The sequence below is a fragment of the Scylla paramamosain genome, chromosome 2 (genome assembly GCF_035594125.1).
Source record: "Scylla paramamosain isolate STU-SP2022 chromosome 2, ASM3559412v1, whole genome shotgun sequence".
Classification (NCBI taxonomy): domain Eukaryota; kingdom Metazoa; phylum Arthropoda; class Malacostraca; order Decapoda; family Portunidae; genus Scylla; species Scylla paramamosain.
This window is the reverse complement of record NC_087152.1, coordinates 15822501-15835000: the sequence shown is the minus strand read 5'-3', so window position 1 is coordinate 15835000 and position 12500 is coordinate 15822501. Positions and strand designations below refer to the sequence as shown.

General features: G+C 39.8%; 1 protein-coding gene across 1 annotated transcript in view; it reads right to left on the bottom strand.

Annotated features, from left to right (window-relative positions):
* The window catches only part of LOC135106984 (uncharacterized), a 146320-nt gene that overhangs the window by 63113 nt on the left and 70707 nt on the right, over window positions 1–12500 (bottom strand). The window contains exon 5 of the mRNA XM_064016475.1: window positions 9390–9505. Coding sequence (XP_063872545.1) covers window positions 9390–9505 — 116 coding nt within the window. The remainder of the gene's footprint in view (window positions 1–9389; window positions 9506–12500) is intronic.

Below are 12500 nucleotides of genomic sequence, written 5' to 3'. Positions count from 1 at the left end.
TGAAAGGTGTATGAAAGAACTGCCATATGAGTACGAGTACATTTTCTGGGTTCCTGCACATTCACTTTATTTTCTTATGGAGCTATCTGACATGGTAGAGCGGCTGGATTATCCTTTATGTTAACCAGAACACACCACAAGAGCATCAATAGTGGACTGTAGGTGTTCTTTGAAACATTAGCAACAATAATAAAAAAGAATACATTAATACTGCAAGGGGCGCTCATCTCCGTCCCACTGGCCTTTGAACCTAGAGTAGATGATATCCCTAATCCGGAGGGAACACAGATCCGCTGTAACATCCTGGTTTCCAAGATTTACCTTCCCAGACTTCCCAGCTGGTAATAGCCGAGCGTCCTGAATAAATATGAGTCACTAGAAGTCTTTTTCCAGGAGCCTATAAGAAGCATATATTTATCTGGAGCATGCTTGAGTGGCGGCGAAGGACCAAGGGGAGGAGAGCTTCCGAGGATCAGCAAACACTCAAGAGGACGTTAAGTGAACATGCATGACTGGGAGACGCTGCTTGAAGACCGGCGGGAGGAGGGCAAGTAGATAAGAAGTGGGTATGAGTGGCTGTGAAGGAGCGTGGAGGACTAGTGACTGTTTCTGAAGGGTTCTGGGTACTTATATGGGACTTGTGACTTAACACTCAGCAGGGGAACGAGAGTAAGAAGCTTAGCGACACGCAAATTACCGCAGAAATCCCAAGTGTGACCGCGGCGAGGCGTAAAAAAGGAGGCTTAAACTCCCTAAAGAGCGATTGGCGCCGGAATCCTCGGGTCTTAACACCTTCCACTGGGTAAAAGACACGTGCCCCGCGGCTAATCTCTCCTCAGCCCAATAACTTTATCCGAGAAGGGAGCAGCAAGAAACAGAAAAAAGGAAGTGGTAGGTTAGGGAAGCGAGGAAACAGTGCGTAGAGGAAAGGAAAGGAAGCAACAAAGGAAGGAAAGAGGCGAGGAAGAGGGGATGCTATGGAAGCGAGGTTAAATGATGAAATGCCGGACAAGTAGCGGAAAAATATGAAGAGAAGGAAAAAAAAAGGAGACAGTATGGAAGGGAAGCGAGGAAACAGTACGTAGAGGAAAGGAAAGGAAGGAAGAAAGAAAGTTAGGAAGGAGGCGAGAAAGAAGGGATGCCATGGATGGGAGGTTAAATGATGAAATGCCGTACAAGAAATGGAAGAATATGAAGGGAAGATAAAAAAAAAAAACAGTAGGGAAGCGAAGCGAGGAAACAGTACGTAGAGGGGAGAAGAGGAGGAAAGGAAGGAAGAAAGCAAGGAAGGAAGGAAGGATACGAAAAAGAGGGCTTGGTATGAAAGGGAGAGAAGAAAAAATATGAAATGCCGCTTAAGAAAGAGAGGAATATGAAAGAAAAAAATATGAAAGGAAGGAAGGGAGAAAAGAAGGAAGGAGGAAAGAGGAGAGAATGGAAGATGCCAAGGGAGATAAAAGAGGTGAAAGAAGAATAAATAGGAAAGAAAACGAGGAAAGACTAGGAACTACGTAATACCAAAAGAGAAAATCAGAAAAAAAAATGAAGAGGAGAAAGAGAAGAATAAACGAAAGGCGAGGGGAGAGGAGGATGCATAGAAGAAGAGAGAGAGAGAGAGAGAGAGAGAGAGAGAGAGAGAGAGAGAGAGAGAGAGAGAGAGAGAGAGAGAGAGAGAGAGAGAGAGAGAGAGAGAGAGAGAGAGAGAGAGAGAGAGAGAGAGAGAGAGAGAGAGAGAGAGAGAGAGAGAGAGAGAGAGAGAGAGAGAGAGAGAGAGAGAGAGAGAGAGAGAGAGAGGGAGGGAGGGAGAGAGCAAAAGAAAACAAACATGAGAACAGTAAAGAGAAAAGATTGGCAGATAGAAAAATAAAATAAAAGAAAGAAAGAAATAGAAGATAGGGAAAAGCTAGGAGGATAGATTGATGAAATAGTAAAGGATAAAAAGAAAAACAGGCAGAAGAAAAGACTGAAAAGGATAAAATACTTCGGAAAAGTACAAAGCGAACCTTATGAAAGTGAGAGCGGATGACATAACAAGGAAGGAAAGGATGGAAAGGGAGAAGGGGAGAATAAAGAAGAGATGAAGGTGTGGCGAGGGTCTGGAGATAAGTGGAAAAAGGAAAGACAAAAGAATGAAACAAAAGGAAAGAGGGAGAAAAGATGAAAACAACTAACTATGGTAGAGACAATAACCAAGAGAGAGAGAGAGAGAGAGAGAGAGAGAGAGAGAGAGAGAGAGAGAGAGAGAGAGAGAGAGAGAGAGAGAGAGAGAGAGAGATCAGGAAATCAGAAAACTTACAGAACCAAGAAGATTGCAAAACAAAACAAGACAAACAAAAGCAAAATTACACCGTGTTCGTCTTTACACATACACACACACACACACACACACACACACACACACACACACACACACACACACACACACACACACACACTCACACTTGTTTCTTGAAAGTTTAATTAATATCTTACGCATTCTGTGTGTGTGTGTGTGTGTGTGTGTGTGTGTGTGTGTGTGTGTGTGTGTGTGTGTGTGTGTGTGTGTGTATCTAATGTCATGTTTATGTTTAACAGCAACAATTTCTTATCTTAACGAAAGGATAATTAGGTAGGAGGATAATAAATGGGGAGAAATATAATGAAGAAAGTTGGAAGAAGTAAAGAAAACGAAAATGTAGAGAAAAAATGGTAGGTGGGAAGAGAGAGAGAGAGAGAGAGAGAGAGAGAGAGAGAGAGAGAGAGAGAGAGAGAGAGAGAGAGAGAGAGAGAGAGAGAGAGATGAAGAAAGTAGGTCATGGTAGGATGGGGATGAGGGAGCTGAATAAGAGTAATAAAAGGAGGGATGAAGGAAGGAAGGAAGGAAGGAAGGAACGTGGAAAAAGAAGAAAGAGGAGAAGAAAGCAAATATCGAGAATGGGAAGGAGAGAGAGAGAGGAATGTAGGAATAAAGGGAAGAGATAAAATAAAGAAAGGGTAATGAATGGAAGGATAGTGCAAATGTGAGAGAGAGAGAGAGAGAGAGAGAGAGAGAGAGAGAGAGAGAGAGAGAGAGAGAGAGAGAGAGAGAGAGAGAGAGAGAGAGAGAGAGAGAGAGCAAATAAATTAAAAGATGAATGGAAGCCAAAACCAACACACACACACAAAAATTAAATCTTGAGTCCATTAAGAAGAAGATGAAAGGAGATGAGGAAGTAAAGAAATCATGAAAATGGGAGGATCAAGAAAATATAAAAAAAATGATGGAAGGAAAGTATGAATTGGATAAAATTAAAACATGAGAAAGGAATAAGAGAGAGGAGGAGGAAGGAGGGAGAGAGGACACACACACACACACACACACACACACACACACACACACACACACACACACACACACACACACACACACACACACACACACACACACTTATTTAATTTCAGTCTTTGTTCCAAATGTACAAAAGCGCTAAAATAAACAATACATACAGAAAAAAGGAGAAAAAGAAAACAAAAGGCAAAACTTTTCGTGCAAAGCTTTTAAGAAGTGTAAATATAGAACACAAATACAAAAGACAAACAAATTATTACACAAACTATTAGAAAATATATACAAAGAAAAAAAGAAAGTGTGAAGAAATTATGAAATTCTAGTCCAAACATAAAAAAAAAGAATAGACGCTGTAAAATGAGAACTACTATTATTACCACCATCATCACCACCACTACTACTACTACTACTACTACTACTACTATTACTACTACTACTACTACTACTACTATTTTTTTTATGTAAGAGGGTCACAGGCCAAGGGAAACAAAATATCAGTGGCGCCAGTCCCAAAAGAGAATCATCGAAAACTGAAGGATAAGTGTCTTGAAATCTCCCTCTTGAAGGAGTTCAAGTCAGAGGTAGGAGGAAATAGAGACGCAGGCAGGGAGTTCCAGAGTTTACCAGAGAAAGGGATGAATGATTGAAAATACTGGTTAACTCTTGCATTAGAGAGGTGGACAGAATAGAGATAAGAGAAAGAAGAAAGTCATGTGCAGCGAGGCCGCGGTAGGAGGGGGGCATGCAGTTAGCAAGATCAGAAGAGCAATTAGCATGAAAATAGCGGTAGAAGACAGCAAGAGACGGCGATGAGAAAAAGGCTGAAGACAGTCAATTAGAGGAGAAGAGTTGATAAGACGAAAAGCTTTTGATTCCACCTTGTCTAAATAGCTGTATGGGTGGAACCTCCCCCAATACATGTGAAGCATAGTCCATACATGGGCGGATAAGGCCCCTGTACAGAGTTATCAGCTTGGGGGGATTGAGAAAATCTGGCGGAGACGTCTCAGAACACCCAACTTTATAGAAGTTGTTTTAGCTAGAGATGAGATGTGAAGTTTCAACTTTAGATTATAAGTAAGGACAAAATGAGGATGTCCATTGTAGAAGAGGGGGATAGCTGAGTGTCATTGAAGAAGGGGGGATAATTGTCTGGAAGGTTGTGTCGAGTTGATAGATGGAGGAATTGGGTTTTTGAAGCATTGAACAATACTAAATTCGCTCTGTCCCAATCAGAAATTTTAGAGAAATCAAAAGTCAGGCGTTCCGTGTCATACCTGCGTGAACTGTTTACTTCCTGAAGGGTTGGACGACTGCGAACAGACGTCGAAAAGTCTACTACTACTACTACTACTACTACTACTACTACTACTACTACTACTGCTACTACTACTACTACTACTACTACTATTACTACTACTTCTGCTATTAATGTTAACAATGCCATTACTTCTACTACTGCTACAGCCATAAAACAAGCTAAAAATCTCAATGCTTTTCTTTTTTCTTCCTCCTCCGTGTAAAGAAAATGGAAGGGTGTGGAGGAAAGCCAGGAGGGGAGGAGAGGTAAGAGACTGTGAAATGAGGGATAGCTAATTAACAGCGAGAGAGAGAGAGAGAGAGAGAGAGAGAGAGAGAGAGAGAGAGAGAGAGAGAGAGAGAGAGAGAGAGAGAGAGAGAGAGAGAGAGAGAGAGAGAGAGAGAGAGAGAGAGAGAGAGAGAGAGAGAGAGAATGAACTGATGAGAAAAAAAAGTGGACAGAAGAGGAAAAAGGGTTAGGAAGATGAAGAAGAAGGTATGAAGGAAGGAAAAAAGGGGAAAAAAAGAAGGAAGAAAGAAAAGGAAGGAACAACAATCAAACACGAACTAAAGTAAACAATATCAAATAATTCCAGTGTCGGCAAACTGTTATACCGTTTAGTTGACTTGTTACTTAAATCTATACTCATCATCGGCTACATCTCTCTCTCTCTCTCTCTCTCTCTCTCTCTCTCTCTCTCTCTCTCTCTCTCTCTCTCTAGCACCACAAACACCACCATCACAGCCAATAGCTCCCTAACTCCCATGCATTACCTGAACCAAACAACACGGGGATGAGAACTCGCATGCAAAACTGATCATTCTAACTAACCCACGACCGACTCATTTTTCAGAAGGGGGAGGATTTCGTGGTACATTCGACAAGGTTTTGTAACGACTGTGGCTTGGAGTTCATACGTGTGTGATGCGATGGTTTTGTGTTTGGAGATTTGGGGTTCTGTCAGTATGAGGTGACGCCTTATCTGGGGTTTTGTTGGTGATTATTTAAGTGTCGGTCGATAGGAAAGGAAAGTGAATAGGAAGTTTTGGTAGATTTTTTATTCTAGTAGTAGTAGTTGTAGTAATAATGGTGGTGGTGATGATGGTGGTGGTTACTCTCTCCCTCTCCTCGTTCCCCTTTTCTCTTCGTTGTTCTTCAGTTCATTAGATGATTCGGACTCTATCTGGCATCAGAACAACTAAAAAATCTTAATTAGCCAACTTCTTTCTGTAACTTTCTGAGAGCGGCAAGTTGAACGGCCTCCTTATTTTTACCCTTTTTTTTTTACCCCTTCATCAATTTTCCTAACACTTAAAGAAAATAATTACGATATTACTTTTGTCTATTTTCTCTGTTTGTACGACACAATTTTCGTGACTTTGTTCGGCTTACATGATAGACGGCAGGACGATCTGGCTAAATAATTCGCCAGCTTTCACACAGGCGAAATTCAGCGATTTTCCTGTAACTTTTTTTCTTTATTTTCTCTGTTTGTACGACATAATTTTCGTGACTTCGCTCTGTTTACATGATAGACGGCAGGACGATCTGGCTAAATAATTCGCCAGCTTTCTCACAGGCGAAATTCTGCGATTTTCCTCTAACTTTATTGTTTTTTTTTCTCACCGACAGACAGAATCCCGGGAGAAAACTACCGCAATAAAGAAAACCGATCAGTCAGCCTCTTTTTTCACCAATACTGGCAGTTTCTATCGGAAAATTTTAAATGCGGGAGCGAATTAAACGCAAACATGTCTGTGTCTTGTTTCTCGATAATGGGAGTCAGTGGACACACCAGGTGCTGGTACCGTGGCTTGTGCAACTGAATCCATTAGTTAAAGGTTTAAGGTCTTTCAGGTTCAGCTACCTTAGCAGTAGATGGTAAGCTCTTATCGCCTTCTGAATATGAAAGGAAGAAACCAGATGTATGATAGTACCTCAGATCCTCAAGCCAAGGTCAGCTCTCTCACCTGTAGGTGGTAAGCACTCTTCTCGCCTCCTGCCTATCCCAGGAAGGATTCAAACACACGATGGCACCTCACTCTCCCAAAGCTAAAGCAAGTGGAGCAGGAAAGGCGACCTGTCTAATACGTATGTGGCGATCCATTATGAGAGAATGTGCACTGCGTACGTTGCTAATGGCTGGGGCAACAAGCAGCCTCTTTACGTAGAACTGAGTTGCATGTATGAAGGCATTTTTGAAAGGTTTTCTCTTTCCTTTTAAAAACCTCGGCGTAAAATAAAACGGATTATCTGGAAGTGCAAATGAACCTTTACCGATAGACTAACTAATTAACTGGCTGAATGACTCAGTGCTAGGAAGCAGATACCTAATACCAAGCCGGTTTAATGACCTTGATCACTGCATCAAAACACGAACCATTGTCATATCACATTTGACCACGACTCTTGCCGGGAACAGGAAACTAAAATCAACACCCGAAAAACTAAACCTTCTGAAAAGATTTACTGAAAATTTTCTGTGCAAACAAACCAGATAATTTATCAGTGTGAACTATACTTTACTGACACATTACAAATTCGTTCCAGAGAAAAGAAAGCTCAAACCAGGCCTAACACGATAATAAACCTGCAAGCAAAATTCATCCAAAAATTCCGCCAGAAAGAAACTGAAGCATTAGTCAATGCGAAGTAATACTTTACTGAAAAAAAACAAAAACAAGCTGATTGATCAATGTACTGTCTCATTCAGGGAAACAACAACAACAAAAATTAAAATAAACCTCCCCACATACACTAAGACACGAAACACAATCACACCACAAAGTTCGACAAGCATCACTTCCTACAACAGCAACATTAAGCCTGTAATCGATCATCACTCGCCCGCAAAACAAAGCCATGACCTAGATTTCACATTGAACAAACTCTTTTTTTTTTTTTTTTTGACACCCAGATAATCTTATTGTTTTAATCATGCCGTCTCTTTTTAGCACACAAGAAATCAGCAAATCACTGAAGTCACTGTCAATTCAGCACTATGCATTTAGGTTCTATTTGGCCCAAGTGGCGTCTGCTCATGATATCGTATTTAATCCGTTGTTTTCTCTCCCTCGTAATGGTTTTCCGCTTGAGCCCCGTTTGGTCTGTGGATTGCCGTTCTATCCTATTTGGCGCGAAAACGGTGCATCGCTATTGAACGAATGGATGAGTTTGAATTAATTTCTGTCATTATCATCCCATATAGTTCTCGCTTCACTAATTACCAATCACCTCGCTTCGACGACGTTATATTACTGCCTCCTCCTCCTCCTCCTCTCTCCACCCCATATTACCTCTGCCACTATTAATGTAGTCACTCGAAAGAGAAATGCAAGCGAATAAGGTGATTAAAATTTGCACTTTTGACAGTTGCTGCTGCTATACAAATGTGACTATTACTTTGACTGTTCTTTACTACTACTACTACTACTACTACTACTACTACTACTACTACTACTACTACGACTACTACTACTACTGCTACTACGACTACTACTATTACTTTTTTTTATGTAGGAAGGACACTGGCCAAGGGCAACAAAAATCCAACAAAAAAAATGCCCACTGAAATGCCAGTCCCTAAAAGGGTCAAAGCAGTGGTCAAAAATTGGTGGACAAGTGTCTTGAAACCTCCCTCTTGAAGGAATTCAAGTCACAGGAAGGTGGAAATACAGAAGCAGGCAAGGAGTTCCAGAGTTTACCAGAGAAAGGGATGAATGATTGAGAATACTGGTTAACTCTTGCGTTAGAGAGGTGGACAGAATAGGAGTGAGAGAAAGAAGAAAGTCTTGTGCAGCGAGGCCGCGGAAGGAGGGGAGGCATGCAGTTAGCAAGATCAGAAGAGCAGTTAGCATGAAAATAGCGGTAGAAGACAGCTAGAGATGCAACATTGCGGCGGTGAGAGAGAGGCTGAAGACAGTCAGTTAGAGGAGAGGAGTTGATGAGACGAAAAGCTTTTGATTCCACCCTGTCTAGAACAGCAGTATGAGTGGAACCCCCCAGACATGTGAAGCATACTCCATACATGGACGGATAAGGCCCTTGTACAGAGTTAGCAGCTGGGGGGTGAGAAAAACTGGCGGAGACGTCTCAGAACACCTAACTTCATAGAAGCTGTTTTAGCTAGAGATGAGATGTGAAGTTTCCAGTTCAGATTATAAGTAAAGGACAGACCGAGGATGTTCAGTGTAGAAGAGGGGGACAGTTGAGTGTCATTGAAGAAGAGGGGATAGTTGTCTGGAAGATTGTGTCGAGTTGATAGATGGAGGAATTGAGTTTTTGAGGCATTGACGACTACTACTACTACTGCTACCACTACTAATACTATAACTACTACTACTACTACTGCTACTACTACTACTACTACTACTACTACTACTACTACTACTACTACTGCAACTAATGTCTTTTTCATGTTTAGCTTTTCTGAGAGCGGTAAATTAGTTAGTGTTTTTTTTTTCTCTTTTTTTTTATGTCATTGGCTGGTGTACTTGAGTCGTAAAAAAATATTTACTACTACTATTACTACTACTACTACTACTACTACTACTACTACTGTTTATAATAATATTGTCTTTTCCATGTTTATTTATTTTTTTCATTAGGAGGAGAAATGATTAGTTTTTTCCCGCCTTTTTTTTTTATGAAACTAGCCTTAAAACTGCTACTATTTCTACTACTACTACTACTACTACTACTACTACTACTACTACTACTATTACTAATCTCACCATCACCACTACCATTATCCCTCCATCACACTTTCACTACCCCTCTCACCTTGCTCTGCGCCTCGTAGTCCAAGGGCGCGGCCAGACTGATGACCCCTGAAGAGTGGCCGACGGAAAAGAGGCCCTCCTTGTTTCCCTGCGTCAGCGTGTACCGAACCTCAGCTCCTGCGGGGGAAGAAGACCCAGGTGAGGCGGGCACAAGGAGAGGGTGTGATGCGGAGTGACTGAGTGAGTGAAATGAAATATGTAACGGACGGGTGGTAAGAGAGGAAAAAGGCAAAGAACTCCGAGAAAAAGACGGAAAAGAAAAACGGGGAGGAAAGAATGTTTTTTTGTGTTTTTGTTTGAGTTTTATTACCGTGAGAGAGAGAGAGAGAGAGAGAGAGAGAGAGAGAGAGGAGAGAGAGAGAGAGAGAGAGAGAGAGAGAGAGAGAGAGAGAGAGAGAGAGAGAGTAACAGGCATACAGACAGACAGACAGACAGACAGACAGACAAGTTCCGGCCACCTCGAGCGTCATTTACATGCAAATAAACAAAAGACTAAAGAGGAAAAATATCTCCGCGGAGGAAGTGTTGTTTTGGCTTTTAGCGCAGAGAGAGAGAGAGAGAGAGAGAGAGAGAGAGAGAGAGAGAGAGAGAGAGAGAGAGAGAGAGTCCACACTCGCCACACACTCCCTTTAACTTTACTCGCGGCGGGCCATCCCAAAATTAGTAGCCAAAGTGCCTCCAGTTCAATACTTTACGGTCCCCGCGTCGGACAGATCCCGAGCAAGTTATGGAAGTACATTTCTAATTCTTCCTGTCGCCTGTATTATGGTATTACAGCTCAAAAACGTACTGAGGTGGTATAAGAGTGATATTTTTTCTTTTCATTTTCTGAGAATGTAGACTAAAGGTGTAAAAAGGAAGAAGGGAATGGGAGAACGAGAAGAGTCTACTAAGATGTCAGATACCAACTACATCTCAAAAAAAAAAAAAAAAAAAAAAAATGGGAGCGTGTTTATTTTTCCATAGTGAAGGAGGTTTGTGAAGGACACGGAAACTATATATATATATATATATATATATATATATATATATATATATATATATATATATATATATATATATATATATATATATATATATATATATATATATATATATATATATATATATATATAGTTTCCGTGTCCTTCACAACCTCCTTCACTATGGAAAAATAAACACGCTCCCATATATATATATATATATATATATATATATATATATATATATATATATATATATATATATATATATATATATATATATATATATATATATATATATATATGAAAAAATGACTAATTTCCTGCTGAAAAATGTAAAATAAAGAATAAACGTTCATCCCAGAGGCTAATTTCAGGTGTGTTAAAAAGGTTAAAATCTCTCATATCAGCCTCATATTTACGTACACTGACCTGCTGTGTTCTTTACTAATACTTTTTTTTTTATGAATATATACCTGTAGCTAAATACCAAATGCTCTGCCCTTTAATTACATACCAATCAATTAATCTTTTCCTTTCTATCTGATCAAGAACTAAAGAAATGTATAAAAATAAAACATAACTCTGTCTAATAGCCGATCCCCCGTATTAAATACAAAAGGTTACAGTTGTTATGGGTCAATTTACTTTTCGAGTTTTCTTGATGGTATTTTTCTTAAGTAATTCAGGTTATATCGTGTAGAAAACGAAAATCCACTTCACCGCCCAATCCAGGAAATGGTTACAACTGAACGGCCCAATTTAGTTTAGGAAATGCTCATTTTTTTAATCAGTTCAAGTTATGGGAAGTAATCAAGTTGTCAGTCAGTCAATAGGGAGCTTTAAAGAATATAAGATAAGTTTATGGATGGGGATGATAGGCGGAAATATGTAAACATCTTTTTGTACTGGAATTGTCACGTATAGGCCGGATGGCTTCCTTCAGCTTTCCTTGCTTTCTGATGTTCCAATGATGGTGGAAAAAACAGAACTAGACGTAAAAGATCATTCAATTATGTATATAGCCAATTAGTTCGTTACTTAACCTCAAAACTGCTCTCTGGTGCTAGTCATTCCTTTTCCTAACAACACAAAGCTTTCTCAAGTAACACAAAACTAAAAAGAACACAGGGCCAGACGTGAAAGTCCTCTAGTTACACACATATCCTGTCCCATTACCTAACCACGAGATCCAATAATCCTGTAGTTGCATTCTTTGCTTCTCGCTTTGATGCCTACTAGAAACTCACAAAAAGAGCCAAGCAGTGAGATACTCTACCTAACTATTTTGTTCATTAATTAACTAATTAATTAATTAATTAATTAGTGCCCTCTAGTTGTGTCAATCGTCTTTTGTTAATCGTTTTACTGCTGAACAATATTTTTTTCAGCAATCTACAACTTTTTAGACATTGCTTTTTATATCAGTCTCTTAAAAAGTTTCTTAACCTATAATAGACAAAATTAATCAATTCTCAGTTTTTTTTTTTTTTTTTTTACACTGCTCTGAATGTTGGTTAAAGATGAACATACTAGTAAAAAGAGTTAATGCCAAAAACTTTCCTACGTAATAGAAAAGTAGAAAAACAGACTAACGCCTAGAAATTTTGCAACTACACGCATATCTTGCCCGTTACTTAACCACGGAATCTAACTGCTACTCTCTACTAGTACGAGTCATTTTTTTGTTAATATCATAAAGCTTTTTTGTGTAATGGAAAAGTAGAAAAAAAAGAGAAAACAAAATCAGACACAGACATACTCCAACTACACACATATTCTAGTCATTACTTAGCCACGGAATGTAACTGCTGCCCTCTACTGGTGCGATTCGCTTCATATTAATATCACACAACTTTCGAGTGTAATAAAGCCGGAAGTCCCATTAACTTCGATGGCGTGCTCGTTACCCTGACACACGGGAGAGAATAAGGTTACCAGTGAAAGCAGTTTTTTGTTAGGTACGAGTAGCAGAATTTCGCCAGTTTAATTGTGGCTTTCATCTGGACATTTCGCTCCTGTGTTAATTTTCCTTCGCTCTCTCTTCAATCTGCCCTAACTCGTTACCCTTGAATGCAGTGTTCTCATGTGGGTAAATAATTAAATTAGAGTAGCGTTTCATTTTTTTTTTTTCTTTCTGAACAGTGTAT